The 20,203-nt window shown below is 38.3% G+C and overlaps 3 protein-coding genes and 1 long non-coding RNA gene across 6 annotated transcripts in view; 2 read left to right on the top strand and 2 right to left on the bottom strand.

The window, feature by feature from the left end:
• The window catches only part of Nrg (Neuroglian), an 87,363-nt gene extending 86,609 nt beyond the window's left edge, over positions 1-754 (bottom strand). For all 3 annotated transcript variants that reach the window (XR_011237905.1, XR_011237907.1, XM_069505231.1), the window contains exons 1-2: positions 624-754; positions 164-249 (exon numbers count right to left, since the gene is read on the bottom strand). Coding sequence is in view for 1 of the 3 variants with exons in the window: in XM_069505231.1 (XP_069361332.1) it covers positions 164-221 (58 nt within the window). In the remaining 2 variants the exon portion in view is untranslated. The remainder of the gene's footprint in view (positions 1-163; positions 250-623) is intronic.
• LOC138403831 (uncharacterized) overlaps positions 1-20,203 on the top strand; it is a 227,726-nt gene that overhangs the window by 195,981 nt on the left and 11,542 nt on the right. The gene's annotated exons all lie outside the window — the stretch shown is intronic.
• On the top strand, positions 2,695-4,875 carry LOC117993787 (repetitive organellar protein-like). The gene is made up of 2 exons (XM_034981624.2): positions 2,695-2,947; positions 3,468-4,875. Exons 1-2 carry the CDS (start codon positions 2,944-2,946, stop codon positions 4,607-4,609), a joined length of 1,146 nt encoding a protein of 381 aa, XP_034837515.1. The 5' UTR covers positions 2,695-2,943; the 3' UTR covers positions 4,610-4,875.
• LOC117993684 (scm-like with four MBT domains protein 1) lies at positions 4,643-18,541 on the bottom strand. The gene is made up of 11 exons (XM_034981497.2): positions 18,342-18,541; positions 15,204-15,336; positions 14,266-14,543; positions 13,196-13,318; positions 11,794-11,922; positions 9,776-10,130; positions 9,113-9,242; positions 8,462-8,649; positions 7,423-7,612; positions 6,279-6,454; positions 4,643-5,531 (listed from the first exon to the last, which is right to left on the bottom strand). The coding sequence occupies exons 1-11, from the start codon at positions 18,411-18,413 to the stop codon at positions 4,708-4,710; spliced, it is 2,598 nt and encodes an 865-aa protein (XP_034837388.1). The 5' UTR covers positions 18,414-18,541; the 3' UTR covers positions 4,643-4,707.

A 20,203-nucleotide genomic window follows, 5' to 3' on the forward strand; every position in this document is an offset into this window, starting at 1 on the left:
TCTTAAGCCAAGATCACAGGTGATGATTCTAATTTTCATGTTTGTAGTAAAATGCTAAAAAAAGTTGAATGAACCCTTAATCGTAAGACGCTCAAGAAGTGATAACAGTTCATTCAAGTTCAATACGAAGCTCTAAAACAGAAAATATATGAGGAATACTTACGCAAAGCTGCCGCTTGCGATAAAATCGCGAAGACACATATAAGTTTACTGGTTTCCATTGTTCCACCACTCTGCTGCCTCACAGATCTAATAAGAAATCAAACAAGTCTCATTTAATGATAGAACACTTTTCTCCGGCACACATGTTCACCACACTCGATGACCTAATCCGAATGAAGCCCAAGGCTCAGTGACAACACCCACTAAAAATAGTAATAATAATAACACCGAACTAACGCCCAATTATAACATAAAAACTTCTATTACGCTCAACGCGAGTAACGGTAAACCCTCAGCCCTTCAGCATACACTTTAAAAAGACCGAACCGACGCAAAAACACGCACAAACTCACATTTACAACTGCGGTCGGTAAATCGATAGACGATTTAAATGATTTTCGATTCACTCAATAGATCCCAAAAACACAATATTTCTGTAAGAATTATTTGAAAAATATTACCTATTTAGCCTATTTTATAAAAGCATCATCGCGAAAGTCCAAGTAAATTATATTTACAGGATTTATAGGCGGGGCCTTTGCGATTCTCGTTTCGACAATTCGACAATGTCGACAATCGACTTCAACTGCTTTTGCCATAGACAAAAGTTATGGCGGGCGTCGCTGATGTCATGGTCATGCTATGTCAACTTCAAACTGACATTAGCTGAGGCTGCTGTCAAAGTTTAGGAATTCTACAAGCGAGACTTGCTGAATTGTCCAACTTTTTATCAGGCTCAAAAGTAGGTGTAGGTATATTCAATAACATTCCACGTGAACATGATTTGTACAGTAATTACTAAAATAAGGATAGCTTTAAGTTTTTGTATAAAAAATTGGATTAGATAAGGATACTTAGCTTTAAGTTTTTTTGTATCATTTTCAAAAAATAAATTGGAAAAAGTAGGTAGGTAGGTCGTAGATTGAATAAAAAAGCTAGATTAAAGTACTGCGTAACCGCGTATAAGATAGCGATAGCACGACGTAACGATGAATAACACGACAATTATTACCATTGTTTAGTAGTAAATATTTGTATTAACCAATCAACAATATTTGTATTAAACGTTTTTTATGTGAAAACAAGTAAATAACTAATGAAAAATACAATGACGCCACGAATTCTCAAAGTTTGTCTTGCAACTAAAGTTGTATTCCTTGTATGTATTCTTGAAAAAAATCGGTTACACGATAAGGGACAAAAAATGCTGTCTTTTTAGTGTGAATGAGAAAGCAAACGTTCATTTATCTAGCTTTATTACTCTATCTACGATGGAGATAGTAGGTATATATTTTAAGTCATTCGAAACACTTTTAATTTGTATTTTTGGTAGCTTCAATTGAGGTACAACACCTGGCAGGAAATATTGTACTCGACCTTCAGAAAGAGATAGCAGTTTCGTAGAGCATTGTCTCTGTCGATGAGAGTTGAGACTTGAGACTGACAATAATATGTCACATGTCACACATATGAAACATTTTATCATTATTGATTCGCCTCGAACTAAGACCTCGCGATATCCCATAATTCGAAAAGTTGTTTCACAATAATATTGACAGCGCCATTATTTTGAAGTTATAATAGTATTACTGACGCCCATCACTACCCCTATTATAAATGCGAAAGTGTGTTTGTTTGTTGGTTTATTGGTTTATTGTAACTTGTCCTTCAATCATGTCGCAACGGAGCAACGGATTGACGTGATTTTTTGCATGGTTATAGTTTAAGACCTGAAAGGAAAATCAAAGAGTCCCTCCCACCATTTTTAAAAACATAAATCCACAAGTACGAAGTCGCGGGCATCAGTTCGTTAAAAATAATTTCGTTTCTTTATAATTTTTTTGATATGTACAGGCTGGAAAAAAGTATGACTCCTCCACGGGAACTACCTTAAATCCTTTATCCTTATCCTTTCTGTAAAATGATCTAACTTAAATTAGATCATTTTACTTGAGGAAACATTGCCTTTTATTTAAAAAGAAACAAAAAATAACCTAAATAAGTGGTCAAAAATTCTCAAACCTTAAAAAGTGGACTTTTTCCCTGTTGGATTGTAGAAAGCCTTAATTTTTTATCTATTTGTAATCATAGACAATATTTTTTTATACTGATAGAAAAACAAAGACGTCACTGAGCATAGATAATAGAGATAGATGGATAGCAATATTCTTTTGGGACAGTTGCACTTCTTTTCTTTTAAAAACTCATCATAAACCTTTTTGTTTTTGACCACTGATCTCTACTTATTTACAAGTACACTGGACTTGCGATTACCGTACCGAACCTTGAAGCAACAACTTGAATAATGTGAACCAACAATAGCGATTGCAATAGTGATTGATGCAGATTCCACGAAATCGCTAATCGAGCTACAGGTGCCCTCGTTTAAGGGTGTTTAAGGCACTTCAAATCAGTACAAAAGTTATTGTCATTTTCTATGGGACACCTTTTCCAGCGTACCTACTTATTTATGTCGAATTGATGCTTTAAGATCAAAATTCAAAACAGTATTTTAAAAAGGAGTTTTAAGATTAAATAAATAATTGTTTTTTAAAATTATTTTTGATTTATTATTTACTAAATATAATTTTTACAATCTTTAGTTTAGCGTGATCTTGTTTTATGCATCGATGGTTTAAATTTAATTCACTGCTTTAGAATTCAAAATTATTTGTCAGCATTCCAATCTTTTCGCATTATTTTCTCGGTGTAAACATCGATGTGGTGTAAACCTACTTCAAAAATCAAGATAAGTGCTCTGTTTTGGGCTCCATCCTCAAAATGTGTACGTTTTAATAACATTATATTTTAATTAGTTTATTTTATCACACCTACCTTCACTTTAAATTTTTTTGGATCGATTTTATTTCTGCAACTGATGTTGGAAGAGCCCACCGGTGGAACGTATATCACTAAACACACGCGCTTCTATACGAAGTTCGAGTTCATTTATTCGTCGGTTGAAATATGTTGAACTCGCCGCCTGGTTCAGAGCGGTAAAGATTGAAGAGGACTGCATATTATAATGAAATGCATACTAATTAAGTGACGATTAAAGTATATCACTTACTTTAACGGTGAAGAAAAACATGAGGAAATCTGCATGCTTGAGTCCGCCATAAAGTTCTCAAAGATGTATGAAGTCTGCCAGTCCGTACCTACTAAGGCAGCGTGATATAACTGATAGACTATGGTCAATGCCTTCGTATTCTGAGAGACCTTTGCTCACTAGTGAGCCGGCGATGGGTTGATCATGATGATGATGAGGACTAAAGTAATGATTTATTTTTCATCGTTACGTGTAGGCGACCGTGGCCAGTCTGCAAGTAGTGTGAAGAAGCATCGCAGCTGTAACGACAGTTTTTCTTCGGAGAAGTCCAGTTCACAGGACGTATGTCGATCTGACGCCCATATTTACTACAATGACACTTCGATGACCCAAACCGACAGTTTCACCAGATCCAAAGATACAAGTGCGGGGGCCAGTCATGAGTATTATAAAAAGTATGATCACGACGAAACCCCAGTTAAAGACGACATCAGTTTCAATGACCACTCATTCAGCGAGGACAACGATTTGAGATCGGTTAATAATAAAGATTCAATCACTAACTCGGATCTCGACAAACTTGAAATGAAAATAATGAGCAAGATTTCCCGAGAACTGCAAACCGACGAAGACGATGTTAACAGCCTCGAGTCAAACATAAAATTGTTTAAAACGACAGTCCAACAGATCTTCGACAATTTTTATGAAAACATGCATGATTTTGAGCTATACAAAAAAAAGTTCCATGAAATCTTGGAAAAGAATAAAGGGAATACGTTTTCTGAAATGGAGGATTTCATTAGAGATATGATTCAGAATATAGAATCATCGAAGTCTTTAATTTCTAATAAAAAAGTAATCGAATCGCCACAAGACGAATCGAGCAAAGAATGTCAATTAAATGTAAACGATATGGACGCAAAAGTATCTAAAAGCGCAAATTCAACCGTGGAAACATTTTTGAACGACAATTATTGCACTGATTCAACTTTAGATGAGGACAGTTCAAAATTTAACACAGAATTCAAAAGCGAAGAGACCTATAATATTTTTGTAATGAGTGGCAATCCTTACGTCCAGATTAAAATGAATAACCGTAATATGCTGTCTGAAATTAACATCAGAGATAAGAATATTGGTAGCATAGAGAACCAACTCGCGTCAGCAGAAAACTTAAAGAAGCTAGCAGCCAAGAAGCTGCAAATAAAGAACTATAGAAAGCTGCAACTAGAGTCCCCTTGTAAAGATAGAGATATACCAGTCAAAATTGCCAGCGCAAAGAAAAATATACACTTAGACGAAGATTTCACATGCGTAGAAAAAGGAGAAAGCAAATTTTTTATCTTTAAAATATGCAGCTACATTTGTAAGAAACTTCGCAAGAATGTGATCAGTTAACGCTGTCTGATTGAACATAAATAAAGTATGAAACAATTTCAACAAATTTATTTTGGACTAGATAATACAACACATGATAATGGTAAACAATAAACATTTCAGGTTTCAACATTTTCTTCAAAATTATCTATACAATACCACCTAATCATTGTAATGTGTTTGCAAAGTTGCATCGCATACTCCTTTTTCATGTGCAAAAAATCTGTGATTGTGGGTAGATCTAACATTATGAAGGCCTCTCCATCTATTTCCTCTTGCTTCATCTTGTCTGCTATAAGTTTGCAGTCTTCTGTACTGTTCAGATAATTGTATACATCCTCAACTGTCCAGTCTAGAGGATTGCGACCTAGTTTCACTTTTCCTTTCATTGCTGTATCTTTTTCAAACATCTTATTATCTGAGGGTAAAGGATCATCTGTATGGAACTTAAGTTTTTTTAACTCTGGTTCTTCAGAATCGGAAACGTCTGATATGTTTTTGGCATCTCGGGAATTGCAACTGCTTTCATTAGTCTCATTTTCGGTATCACTATCTTGTTGTTTCTTGCTTGTGCAGGAGTTGCTATAGATTGTTTCTACATCCTTTTTGTTCCAATGTGCTTCCTTCATTTGGAGAGCGAAGTTTGGCAGTTTGGCTCCACGGGTTTTCATCTCTAATTTCGGGAAATCACTTTTAGCTTCGCGTTTTCTCCTTGTGTTTCGCTTATAATCTGTAACGCTATCTGGAGAGTTAGGTCTAGTGCCGCTTTCTGATGGCGGTGTGGACCCCGCACTATGTTCGCTTTCAACAGATTCTCCATCTCTGTTATTCTCCACTTCCGGTGGTGGTTGTTCTTTCTCTCTCTTTTCGGGAGCTCCCTTTTTCTTTTTTCGTTTGCCGTTGACGCTTCCTTTAGGTCTGCCACGTCGTTCTGTTCCGTTATCTGTGAAGCAAATAAAATAGGTAATCTACTGAATTACTGACTGTCTAACTTAATGACTGACTGACTGATCATCAACCTAGCTCAAACTACTGAATGGATCGGGCTGCAGTTTGAGATGCAGATAGCTATTATGATGTAGACATCTGCTAAGAAAGGGGTTTTGAAAATTCAAACCCTAAGGGAGTAAAATAGGGGGGCCACAGGGCCAAACAGACTGGGACAGGCTTGCAGCTTGACACACACGTCCCGACAGAAGGACGACACTTGCTCTGACGTGGTAATGTGGAAACTCACGGAATGTAGACTTCTCGACTTGCTGGCAGTTGTTGGGGCACTGCTCCGGGTACTCCACAGGGCCGAACAGACTGGGACAGGCTTGCAGCTTGACACACACGTCCCAACAGAAGGACGACACTTGCTCTGACGTGGTAATGTGGAAACTCACGGAATGTAGACTTCTCGACTTGCTGGCAGTTGTTGGGGCACTGCTCCGGGTACTCCACAGGGCCGAACAGACTGGGACAGGCTTGCAGCTTGACACACACGTCCCGACAGAAGGACGACACTTGCTCTGACGTGGTAATGTGGAAACTCACGGAATGTAGACTTCTCGACTTGCTGGCAGTTGTTGGGGCACTGCTCCGGGTACTCCACAGGGCCGAACAGACTGGGACAGGCTTGCAGCTTGACACACACGTCCCAACAGAAGGACGACACTTGCTCTGACGTGGTAATGTGGAAACTCACGGAATGTAGACTTCTCGACTTGCTGGCAGTTGTTGGGGCACTGCTCCGGGTACTCCACAGGGCCGAACAGACTGGGACAGGCTTGCAGCTTGACACACACGTCCCGACAGAAGGACGACACTTGCTCTGACGTGGTCGCTATTGGCACGTATGCATGGTAAGTGCTGGTTTTGAGCCTGTGAATTAAAATTTAAGTTCAACACGACGGATCTTCTAGGACACTTATTTTTGAATTATGTAAAACTCTCCTAAATCATGGATGTTAATGGTATCAAATAAAAACTGATCAAAGCTGATTTACTATTGGTACAAGCCGAAACACTGGTACATCACGATCCACCACAGCAATCCTCAAGAATGCTGAAAACCTGTAGTGAAGAATTCTTCATAATGTTCTTAAAGGTGTGTGAAGTCTGCCGATCCGTACTGGGCCAGTGACCCAGTGTGGCAGACTGGCCTTCTCATTCAGAGAGGAGACCTGGGCTCAGTATGTGTCCATCATTATAACTATACATTTTTGGACCAACATCTCTATACTCCAAGAACTTGACAATAAACAACGTCTTTCGACGTTAGTACAGAGTCGCATACTAAAGTTCTTCGGTCATGTCTCCCGGCGTGAGAGTGACTCCATTGAGCGTCTTGTAGTGCAGGGCACATAGGAGGGAACCACAGGGCAAAGAGGGTCACCTATGCGATGGACCGACCAAATTAAGTCCACTGTGGGCTGTCCCGTGCACGAATGTACCAGACTAGCGGCCAGCAGGGAGAAGTGGCGAATGCTCGTGAGGCGTATAACATTCGCCCCCAAAAACGTCACTTCGTGATGACCACGACCACTCTGCCAAGAGTGTTACGGCTGTACGGGAGCGGTGTGCGGGCTCGACCGTACCAAAGGGAGATCTCCCACCGAGCGGTTGGTTGTGCTCGGTAGCGCCAGCTGGGCCGACGGTCGTGTCTTGAAACTTCTATATACCTATAGTCCAGACTGCAGGAAACTTCGTTAGTGCGAGTACTGTCGGCGGTACATTTGTTCGGGACTACGTCATGAAACGTTTATCGATTGAATAGCGCCATCTAGTTTCTACTGTGGCAACCGCCACACGGCAAAGTAGATAACACATTTTGCATAACACATACTCACTTAGCTCTAAGCATTTCAAGCTGCATGCCTTCTTCGGGCGGGCCTTCGGTCTCCCAATCCTTCAGCAGCTTAGCCGGCTTGTATGAAGCCGATATAATTTTGTTCATCACCTCTTTGAGCACCAACAACAAAGGCCCAGGACCGACGTGCTTTGGCAGCTGTGATAGCTTATTTCTACTTATAGATGGACCTATGAAAAAAATACATTGTTTAATAGTTATTTAGTCGAGTTAATTTGCAATTTTCATTCGCATGTGCAGCGCATGTCAAAAAAAGGCAAACGAACGCGGCTAAGTGCGCAAAGCATAAAATGACGTCCAATGCTCTACGCAAAATACCAAACCAATACCAAACAATGCCAAAATTTGCGACGTTTGGAATACCAAACCCAAAATAGCAAGGATTTTTACAATATAATTTTTATAATAACTGTATTTTTTTAATACGCCATTTTATACCACGCGAAATGCCAAATCGCTCTGATTAGGCATTTAGCATATATGGCAATATACAAACTTGGCATTCTGCGAAACTCTCACGCAAACATCGTGAGGAAACCAAGCGATTAAGCGTTCTGGTACGATGCCTTGTAGAAACCAAAGGGGCATATGGGTTTAATAAAAACTGCCATACCTTTTCCAGGTTAGTACGCTTCCACATTAGACTGCATCATCACTTACCACCAGATGAGATTGCAGTCAACGGCTATATGTGTCAATAATTTAGTGCACAAAATGATAGAGCATGAGGACATATGGATGCTTGCTGCAGGCTTCTTGGAAAAAATAATAGGTTCTAAAGAGGAAGAAGAGAGACGTAGACAAAAAACAAAATAAACAGTAATAATAATATAGACAACAATGTTGCCGTGTTTAGGCTGAGAGGCGGGCACACGGCCAACAGGGAGACAGAAGGGGTTTTTAGCCGGTAAGAGTCTGGCACTACCCAATTGGGTGTCCATGAGGATTTCCCCCTTCTGTATAAAAAAAAAAAAAAAAAAGGCAACGGCTAACTTGTATCTGAATAAAAAAAGGAATACCTGCATAACACCTGTAGTTGAAGTATATCCTGTCACACCACTCTTCTGTCGACTTAGGATCGTCTTTAACAGGTTTAGGATCCTCTATGGGTTTGACAGGCTCTTTATTGGTGTCAGGTATATGCAGCTCATAGTTATTGCTGTCGCACCATCCCACTGGGAACAGCAGATCACTGTCTTGGGAGTACCTGTTTATATTAAAAATCGCATTAAAATTGGTCCATCCGTTTGAGTTAAGGGCTGGCTCATTTTTTGCGCCAGCGCGGAAATGCAACCAGTATTCTTGGCACTATTTTACGTGGGCATTATTTCTATAGTAATTAGATAAGGCTAGTTTTTTTTTTAAAGAATATTAGCCATTTTAAATTACTAATATTCCCCTTTCCTCTCCAATTCAGCGTCAAGCTTGTGTAAGGAGTAGGTACGACAATAGTGCAACGGGCGGGGTTTGAACCGTCGACCTTTCGGTTTTCAGTCCACTCCTATACCGGTTGAGCTATTGAGGCTCTGAAGGCTAGCTTTAAGTTTTATTGTAATATTTTCATTTAAAAAAAACTCTGTAACGAATTTCGTACAAATTCGACTAAACGGAAGGGCCGTGGAAAGCTAGCAGATAGACACACTTTCATAAATCTTAATATTATACCATACCAGTATTTTTCCCCGATAGGCAGAAGCTCGACATATAACATGTGTTCAGTGATAGTTTCTATGGACGCGACGTGGATCTCTTCGTGGTTCAATGGATTTACAGCTTCTAATTTCATGTTTACTTCGATACCTGAAAATTAATAAATACAGATTTAGGGGTGCATGTTATCACACAGCCACCTTGCTGTCCTCATAGTCGTCGACATGGTCGTCTAAGACCAATAGAAAGTGCAGGTTATTGAATAGTTTCAGTACCTAGCTGGTCGGACTGTTTCCAGTCTATAGAAGTCTTAGGTATAAGGTAATACTAGAAAGTAGAGTAGATTACCTTTGAGAAACTCCTTGTTTCCGAAGCAGTAATCAGGGGCAGGTACCGAAGCAGTCATAGACAAGTACTCCTCCCAATCAAAAGTATCCTCTATCCAAATCTTCGGAGGCTTAAATTCGACCTTATTCCTCTGAGCCCACCCTATAGGGTAGATGTAAGGGTGCATGTTGTCACACAGCCACGCCATCTTGCTGTCCTCATAGTCGTCGACATGGTTGTCTAAGACCAGTAGGAAGTGTAGGTTGTTGAATATTTTCAGTACCTAGCTGGTCGGACTGTTTCCAGTCTATAGAAGTCTTAGGTATAAGGTAATACTAGAAAGTAGAGTAGATTACCTTTGAGAAACTCCTTGTTTCCGAAGCAGTAATCTGGGGCAGGTACCGAAGCAGTCATAGACAAGTACTCCTCCCAGTCAAACGTATCCTCTTTCCAAATCTTCGGAGGCTTAAATTCGACCTTATTCCTCTGAGCCCACCCTAAAGGGTAGATGTAAGGGTGCATGTTGTCACACAGCCACGCCATCTTGCTGTCCTCATAGTCGTCGACATGGTCGTCCAAGACCACTAAGAAGTGCAGGTTGTTGAATATTTTCAGTACTGTAGCGGGATGGACAGTGCTGAAGTCGTTAGGGCTCAAGGCTTCCATTTTCATGCCTGTTGCGAAGCTATGCGCTTCTAGGATTTGGTTCGGCTGTTGAGGGTGACAAATACCAAAAAAATAATTTCATTTGACATATTTTTTATTACTTATTAATTTAAACTAGTATTTTTTTTTTAATGAAAATATTACATTAAAATTTAAAGCTAGCATTATCTAATTACTATACAAATCATGCCCGCGTTGAATGGTGCCAAGAATACTGGCTGCATTTCCGCGCTGGACAGCCAGGCTGATTCGTTGCGCAAAAAATGAGCCAGCCCTTCTGTCATCAAATGAGGCTATTAATCGCGGTGAAATATCTCGTGAATTTTTTTTAGCACTAAGGCTGAAATCTATAGAGCGCACTTTGACATTGCTCAGACTTGATCTCATCATCATCAGATTGTCTTAGTTAAAAAGAGACAGATTTATCTACGCGATATAGCGCTGTCTCGTTTTAACAGTGTCTTAAGTCTAAGCAAAGTCTAAGCACGCTCTATAGATTTCAGCATAAGACTCCATGGCCTCGGTCTCCTCGGCAAACGGAACAAAAATGTAACTCTCGATACGATATACAAAAGGCATACTTGCGCCACATTGCCTATTGTTAGGCAAGTGAACCTAGGGTTCTAGAGTTCATAAAAATTGCTTTGTAGATTGGTGTCATCTACACACTAAATACTAATAAGTATATTATGTATTCTTTCACTATTCATTGCCCATATCATAAATAATGGGAAAGTGTGTTTGTTTGTTGCTTTATTGGGTTGCCCTTCAATCTCGTCGCAACTCGCAACAGAGTAACGGATAGACGTGATTGCATGGCTATAGTTAAAGTGAGATATGTTGTGGCCGTAGGTAATAATAGGCTAGTTGACACTTTTTTTAAGTAGGTCTTAAATGGTTAATATTTGTCCTATTAGATCAAAAAATCCTTTCCTAGTGGATACCTTCTCTTTACCTACAGAGAACACACCAACCAAATTTCATGTATTTTGGACCAGCTGTTTAGATGTTTAGGCTGTGCGTTGATATATAAGTTAGTCAGGACTTTAAATTTTATATGTATGGATACTACGTTAGTCCACGCGTTACATAGGGATGACATTTCTTTGTTTACATATTGAATGACGTCACATCATGGCTGACAGCGTTTTCCGCGTTTCAAATAAAAATAAAAACTGTATTTTTTTAAATTGGATTTATATATCCATCCTGCGTTTTTAATAATTGTTATTGATATATTTCGTTGTATTAAGCAAAATACTATAATAAATAATCATTTATTGGACGAAATTAGATATGAGTCAAGTAGCCTATTAAATGCGGCAACGGTGAAAGATGTTTATTCAGAGCCGTCTTATGATCTACTCCCCCTTATGGACTAACAATACCAATAAAGAAATCTTACATACTATTGTTTTAATCTTATTGCTTAACTACCTAACCTACATAATTTTGCATCACCTCTCTTTCAATCCGATGTGCAGGCAACCTACTTCGATATATTGAGGAGTTGCATTTTTATGTTACAGCTAATATGAACATGCTACGTTTAAACTGACAATTCGTACATATTAACAAAAGACCTGGAAAGTGACATAAGCTACTTTTTATCCCAGAAAATCAAATGGTTCACAATGGATTTTCAGAAACCTAAATCCACAACGACGAAGTCGCGGGCATCAGTTAGTTAGTTAAAGACCTTGTATACCTGGAAGAGGTCGGCGGGAGTGGGTTCACTGATGGCCTCCTCTGCACTCTGTCTCAGCTGCGCACTTAGCTTGTTCTTGCAGGAAAACTTGTTGACTTTTCCTGGGTACTTGAACTGCCACGGAGAGCCCTGCAAACATTTTTGGATTGGTAGGTATATAACTTAGCTCTGATAGCCTAGTGGTTAGGACGTCCGCCTTCTAATCGGAGGTCGGGGTTCGAGCCCCGGCACGCACCTCTAACTTTTCGGAGTTAATGTGCGTTTTAAGTAATTAAATATCACTTGCTTTAACGGTGAAGGAAACATTGTGAGGAAACCTGCATGCCTGAGAGTTCTCCATAATGTTGTCAAAGGTGTGTGAAGTCTACCAATCCGCACATGGCCAGCGTGGTAGACTATGGGCGGCCAAACCATTTCACTTTGAGAGGAGACCCGTGCTCTGTAGTGAGCCGGCGATGGGTTGATCATGATGATGATGATATAACTTAGAATTTCGCACCAACGTCTCTATACTCCAAGAACTCGGCATTAAACAATGTCTTTCAGCGTTAGTAGAGTTGCTTCTTCGGACATACTGTCTCCCGGCGTGAGAGTGACTTGTGGTGCGCAAGGTAGAGGTACCAGAGGGCGAGGAAGGTCGCCTACGCGATGGACCAACCAAATTAAGTCTGCTGTGGGCGGTGCTGTGCACAGCAGGGAGAAGTGGCAAATGGTAGTGAGGTGCATAACATCTGCCCCCAAAAACGTCACTTCGTGATGACCACAACCACTGCCAAGAGTGTTACGATGAAGAACATATAACTTTGTTCGAAGAACGTTTGGGTCCAGTACCCGTAGTACAAGATTTTACGTCTCACCAAACCAAACCAAATTCGAGAGTCGAAATACTTCCGCGTTACAGTAAACTGGATCTTAATTGCCTTGTTTTAAAGCTCAAGTTTGTCTACACTTCTACAGCCAGCGCTCCAAGCGGAAACATTGCGAAATTAAAATCAGTGGCATTGAATATTTGACTTCAATTCAAGGCTGTTTAGGTCCATTTTACTGTAACGCGGAAGTATTTCGACTCTCGAATTTGGTTTGGTTTGGTGAGACGTAAAATCTTGTACTACGGGTACTGTATATAAACTACTCTACTCTATAACAGTATATTCTACGTGATCAAATCAGAAATGAGGAGATCCGCTGAAGAACCAAAGTAACTAACATAGCACAGCTAGTTGCGAAGCTGGAGTGAATAGGCAGCTTCTAGGTAAACGCGTCACATCTTAGGCCACATCATCACTTCCCGTCATGTGTGATCGTGGTCAAGCGCGTAGTTAATTTAAAAAAAAAACATAGTTCAAAGACCGTTCTTTCATCCAATAGCACGTAATAAAGTTAAGTTTTCCTTAGAGCTTACCTTGTTAGTGACAAAACCGAAGCTGCTAAGTCTGGGGTTGCAGAAGAACATCCAGAACTGCGCCAAGTCATCGTCGGCGCCATCGTAGCGCAATAGGAGACGACCACCTGCGTTTTCACACACCTACCAAAACTTTAACTATTATAATCATGATCATGATCAGAGTGAGAAGGGTTTTGGCCATAGTCTACCACGCTGGCCAAGTGCGGATTGGTAGACTTCACACACCTTTGAGAACATTATGGAAAACTCTCAGGCATGCAGGTTTCCTCACGATGTTTTCAGTCACCGTTAAAGCAAGTGATGTTTAATTTCTTAAAACATAACTCCGAAAAGTTAGAGGTGTGTGCCCGGGATCGAACCCCCGACCTCCGATTAGAAGGCGGACGTCGTAACCAATAGACTATCACAGCTTTTTATTATAATATTAGCATGGAATAGCAAAATTTTATCGATCGTCAAGAATCGTCAAGTGAATCTAATAGTTATATTAATCTAACTAGATTAAGAATAATCTAGTAGATTAGAATGCCCTTCCTCCCGAGAACTAGAAAAAAATTGGCAGCCGCTTTTTTTCAAAAAATCATTTATAATTTTTTTTTAGGGTTCCGTACCTCAAAAGGAAAAACGGAACCCTTATAGGATCACTTTGTTGTCTGTCTGTCTGTCTGTCTGTCAAGAAACCTACAGGGTACTTCCCGTTGACCTAGAATCATGAAATTTGGCAGGTAGGTAGATCTCATAGTTGACATTTGGGGAAAAATCTGAAAACCGCGAATTTAGGGTTAGATCACACAAAAAAAATTAAATTGTGGTCATGAACTAATAATTAGTATTTTCAACTTTCGAAGTGAGTGACTATATCAAGTGGGGTATCATATGAAAGGTCTTTACCTGTACATTCTAAAACAGATTTTTATTTATTTTTATGCATCATAGTTTTTGAATTATCGTGCAAAATGTCGAAAAAATACGACTGTAGTACGGAACCCTCATTGCGCGAGCCTGACACACACTTGGCCGGTTTTATATGTATTTGACGCGTTTTCACAGAACTATAGAGTACTCACAGTGGCAATCCAGTATCGGTAAGGGTCGATGATGTTCTGTATCTCGACCTTCATGCCGCCCTTGATCCTGTCTATGGGCGACAGGCCCTTGTGGTTCAGCGCCTCTATGGACACCGACTGCCCCACCAGCAGCGCCTGCTTCATCAGGTCGATGATGCTGTTGCCGCAGCGCGAGTTGATGTCGTCGGGCGGCTCTATCAACTCGTCATATTTGCCGCACCAACCCAGCGGGTGGACTTTGGTTTTGGATATGTCGCACCAGAAGTCTGTTTCTGCACCTGTCAATAGAATAGAATAGAATAGAAATATTTTGTATTAAAGTAAACTTTCAAAAGAAAGAAAAAAGGAACCCTTGTAGGATCACTTTGTTGTCTGTTTATCTGTCCGTCGGTCGTGTCTGTCAAGAAAACCTATAGGGTTATAACTTCCCGTTGACCTAGAATCATGAAATCTGGTAGGTAGGTAGGTATTATAGCACAAGTAAAGGAATCAATCCAAAAACCGTGAATTTGTGGTTACATCACAGAAAAAAATTAAAATGTAATCATGAAAAGTGGGGTGTCATAATGAAAGGGCTTTTTTTTTAAAAAAAAAAGAATATTAGCCATTTTAAATGACTAATATTCCCCTTTCCTCTCCAATTAAGCGTCAAGCTTGTGCTAGGAGTAGGTACGACAATAGTGCAACGGGCGGGGTTCGAACCGTCGACCTTTCGGTTTTCAGTCCACTCCTATACCGGTTGAGCTATTGAGGCTCTAAATTGAGGCTTTACTTGTACATTGTAAAACAGATTTTTATTTATTTTTATGCATAATAGTTTTTGATTTGTGGAACCCTCGGTGCGCTTGGCCGGTTTTTTTATCCCGGAAAAACCCAAATCCACGCAGACGTCATAGGAAAATACTAGAAGTGCCTAGTAGGAACTTTAACGAGTTTACCTATAAACTTGATGCGAAGCAGGTGTGCGCAGACCATGGTGATCTCTGCTATCCAGTACATGTCGGGGTTGGTTTTGTGGCACACTTCCAACAGCATGCCTTGCTTGATGCCATTGTTGAGGCTGGTTTCCACCTACAATTAAAAATATTATTAACTAACTGACGCCCGCGACTGCATCCGCGTGGAATTAGGTTTTTTAAAAATCCCGTGGGAACTCTTTGATTTCCTGGGATAAAAAGTTGCCTATGTCACTCTCCAGGTCTTAAACTATAGGTACCCCATGCAAAAAATCACGTCACCCGTTGCACCGTTGCGACGTGTTTGAAGGACAAACCAACAAACAAACAACCTTTCGCATTTATAATAAGGGTACTGATTATAATCGGCGTTAGAACCCTTTGTGGGTTGGGGTCTGATACCGGCTCCATCTATCCAAACCTAAACACGCATTTCACAGAATACATTCCCCACTCCAATTACTCTCATTTTTGAAGCGAAACTTCGTAACGCATTTTTTAAGTTATTTTCGACATGATGACGAAAACTTCTAAGTTGGTAGGTACGTAATATTACAAATATATTTATTTGTGTCTTTTTCGTTCTCTGTTGTTTAATTCAACGCACGTTTGGACTATTGGCTGGGCAGAGCGTATTGTTGCCCATATGAGAGAACAAGATAGAGCTGCCTATTGTATTTTCTTGCTCTCTCATTTTTAGCCATAGGTGAAATTTTTGAGCTAAACGGATTTTATATTCTTCTTCTTGTTGATTTTATAATTTAAATTATAATTTCGCTGGCACGTAGGACTATTTTTATCTAGGCTACTTATTATGCTCAGAAATATGTGTGTGATGAGGAGACATTTCTAAGTTCCCACAGCTTTTTAACAAAATCTGAATCCACGCGGACGAAGTCGCGGGTATCATCTTCACATAAAGAGACAAAGTTTGTAAGTTTGGCTGTAGGAGGAAATATCGGAAACTACTAAGTCAATTTCAAAAATTCTTTCACTGGTACATTATGCCTGAGTGGGCCAAATACGCGTCGCAGTCGCGGGAAAAAGCTAGTTTAGTTATAAAAATATTCTAAGCAGTTCTTACATATTAGAATGCTCTTAATTTATGAAAATATACAATTCAAAAATAATACATGCCAAGGTACCTACTATATTTTAAAACATTGAAGTCTATCATGAATTAAAATCACCTTGAAAAGTTGAGATGATCATGATTCATGCATAATGTTAAATCCATGGCCACAAACAAAGTATAAGAGTACCGAAGTAGGTAATAATTCTAGTCATTAGTTATAAATTAAACAATAGATATCAACACAATAATATTAACATACTCTGTTATAATTATAATTCTTATTGTTTTATTTTTCAAGGAATTAACAATAGCTAGCTAGAAACTCTCGAGAGAGAAGATTGGTACTCTAATTCATACCCTCGGTTATTCAATTCAATTCACAATAATTATTGGCTTCCTCTGTTATTACCGTCTTACATCCATATTCCATACTAATATTATAAATGCGAAAGTGTGTTGTGTCTGTCTGTCTGCTAGCCTTTCACGGCCCATCCGTTCAACCGATTTTGACAAAATTTGGTACAGTGATAGCTTGCATCCCGGGATGCAAGCTATCGCTGGAAGGTCGCTAGTAACCGACGCCAAAATAACGTGTTTTTGTTAAATAAAGATATTTTTATTTTTATTATTTGATTTAAGGACATAGGCTACTTTTTATCTCAGAAAATCAAAGAGTTCCCACGGGATTTTCAAAACCTAAATCCACGCGGACGAAGTCGCGGGCATCAGCTAGTTTTTTATAATTAAATTTGTATTAGCTTAGCAGACATAAGTAATTAAAGTACTTTTAACCAACATATCAGGAAACTTTTGCCTGGCTAGGTATATTGAATCTAGGGCAGGACTTCTGGATGGCAAAGGCTTATTGAGTTGACATGCATTGTGAGAAGGTTCCTCACTCTGGAGTCATGACCACTGACTGTTATCCTATCTCGATGCCAGTCTTACTTAATTAAAAATTATAGAACCAATTTCAATACATTTTGAGAATATACCATATTTTTTCTTTTTTATTGTTTTTCATATTCTTTTTTAAATATAGGTACATATTGTGATTGTGTTGTAAATATTCAGAAGAAAGTATTGTTTTTTTTTAATAGAGAGCGAGTAAACCAGCAGGCGGGTCACCTGATGTTAAGTGATTATGGGCGGCGGCCCCATTAACATTTGCAGCACCAGAGGAACTGCCGATGCGTTGTCGGCCTTTAAGGAATCGATGTACCCAATGGCACATTACATTATAGACATGTTCCGTTCATGTTACATGGCAGACCTATATAGTTTGTGCTCGGCGATGACTGATGAGTAAGACAAAAGATAAAAGTAGAGAAAAGCCACATGAAAGTAGAAGAGAGAGTGCTCTACAAATGTGAACCAAGTGTCCTGATTTCAGAGTATGTAACATATCTACTTGTTATTTAGTACCTATATAATTATCATTGGATACCTATGAGAGGTTTGAGAGCATCAGAAAAAAATTTTGTTTTACTAAATATTTTAGACTCAATTAAATTACATAGGTACCTACATCTAAACAACACAAATTAATTATTTTATGAATTGTTATTTAATAAATTAGGTATTTGTCCTTTAAGTAGGTACCTACATAACATCATTTTTTTTAAATAATTCAAATAAAATGAGGTCGCTTAGTATTAACTTACTTTATTGCTAACACTTTCCATATGGAGAGAATTATCTTTTTCTTTTTAATTCATAAAGTAATAAAAGCAAATAAATTAATGAAAAAAGTCTTTCAACTAATAATTATTATTATAATTAGGCAGGCTTAAGAAGTTTTCTACAGAGTAATCTAAAAATAGCTTACATGGCCTTTGTCGCAACTGATCAAAAATATTTTTTGAAGAACTTTTCTTTTAAATCAAACAAGCTATTTACATTAAATAGCTACTGTTACTTACATGAATAACATAAATATTCGACAAATAAATAAAATATCCTAATTTAATACAAATAAAACTTAATTAAAAGTACTTTATCAGTAATTATTCAATATTAAACAGCAGTTAAAAGTCGCAACTTACATGAGAAAATAATTCTTCGGGAACAGCGACGCTTTTCGTGTCTTCTAAATAATTATTCCAATCGAATTCCATTGTTCAATATATTCCACGATTAAGATAAAGACTTCATTAACTTAGGATGTATAAAATTGATTAAAATTAAGCTCTACATTAAGACTAACTTCGTCCTGCCATTGCATTATTTGACTGAAAAAAATTGAAATACATATTGAAATTCATCCCAATTTATTTTAACAACTGGCAACTATTTAAAAAAAACTAGCTGGAAGTACCAATATCAACTATTTCCGGTTTGTGTATTTCCGCCTGTGATTTCCTTATTCCTTGGTTTGTCTTTGGATTTTAAGTAGCTTGTGCACTGCAACTGTTTCAAATTCGATATTTCAGCAGGCCGATTGCGAATCGACTGCATCTATCATTTAATGACAGCATCAATGTCAAAATATGGTTTTCCTATCACGGTTCGGTGAGACAGTCCACAAAGGATAGATGTGGACAAAAAAATGTTTTGACAGTTCATTTACACTATCGATAAAATTTATTGTATGAAAAATGCTATTGCGGACGCGTTTTGAAGTTTGATGTCATATAAGAACCTCGACAAATGTTACGTCAAATGAGGTTTTCATTGAAACAACTCGAGAGGTGTTTTTATCAGTGACATAAGCTATCCGCAAATCGTTTTACTACTCATATTAATTAAAATAAAGTTATGAAAGGGATTAAAAAAGGCTATAGTAATTCTTCTGCTAGATAAGAAATCAATTATTAATTTTAGAAGCTAGTATAATAGTATAAAAGTATTTTTAGATTAATGTAAGTCTCATAAGTACTTTTAAAAGAATATGTGATGACTCTTTCATTAGTAGGTTTGATGCACAGAGTACATTAAATATAGAGGTATACTAACACTGAGAAACGAGAATCACAGAGTACTTTTTACACGCACCTATAACTTCTTGGAGAACAGTTATGTGCATTTTAACTAAATAATTAAATATCATTGCTTTAACGGTGATGGAAAACATTGTGTGGAAACCTGCATGCCTGAGAGTTCTCCAAAATGTTATCAAAGGTGTGTGAAGTGAAGTCTACCAATCCGCATTTGGCCAGCATGGTAGACTATGGCCAAAACTCTTCTCACACTCAAGAGAACCGTACTCTATAGTGAGCCAGCGACAAGCTGAACATAATAGTATAGGTACCTTTGACTCCTTTGAGAACAATATGGAGAACTCTCAGGCATGCAGATTTCCTCATGATGTTTCCTTCACCGCTAAATCAAGTTAAGTATAATTAATTGTTTAAAACGCACATAACTCTTAGAGATGCGTACCTAGAATTGAACCCCCAACCTTCAATTATTCAGAGGTGGACATCCTAACCACTAGGCTCTTCGGGGAACTTCTAAAATTATTCCCCAAAGTAATGTCCAAAAGTCAAATCATTTTCTGATTTAATTGATTTAGCTTTGGAAATTACTTTGGAATTTAAATTATTTAAGCAAATAAAACAACAGTTTGATGATTTTTTATGTATTCTTTTATTAAAGTAGATTAGATTCAGACATTTTAATTATATCACCATCTGCTTCTTATAATAAAACAACAGTTTGATGATTTTTTATGTATTCTTTTGTTAAAGTAGATTAGATTCAGACATTTTAATTATATCACCATCTGCTTCTTATAAATCTAATCTGGCACCGTTCATTATTTTATTTGTCTCTGCACGGTGTCCAAGAGCTCGAGTTCACAACATATCCCAATCCATATCTTTGTCAGGATGAAGAAATGAATGCAGCACTGTATCACCTTTGCCTGAAAAAAAATTATGATAACTGAGTAAGTGACCACTGACTG

This window comes from Maniola hyperantus, chromosome 2 (genome assembly GCF_902806685.2).
Source record: "Maniola hyperantus chromosome 2, iAphHyp1.2, whole genome shotgun sequence".
NCBI lineage: Eukaryota > Metazoa > Arthropoda > Insecta > Lepidoptera > Nymphalidae > Maniola > Maniola hyperantus.

Bases quoted from the DNA above. Each gene is read 5' to 3' on its own strand.
- LOC117993684 (XM_034981497.2), bottom strand. From the start codon at position 18,413: ATGGAATTCGATTGGAATAATTATTTAGAAGACACGAAAAGCGTCGCT. The intron at 15,337-18,341 runs GTAAGTTGCGAC...TTTTAATTGTAG, and splicing joins CCGAAGAATTATTTTCTCAT to GTGGAAACCAGCCTCAACAA. The intron at 14,544-15,203 runs GTAAACTCGTTA...TTCTATTGACAG, and splicing joins GCTTCGCATCAAGTTTATAG to GTGCAGAAACAGACTTCTGG.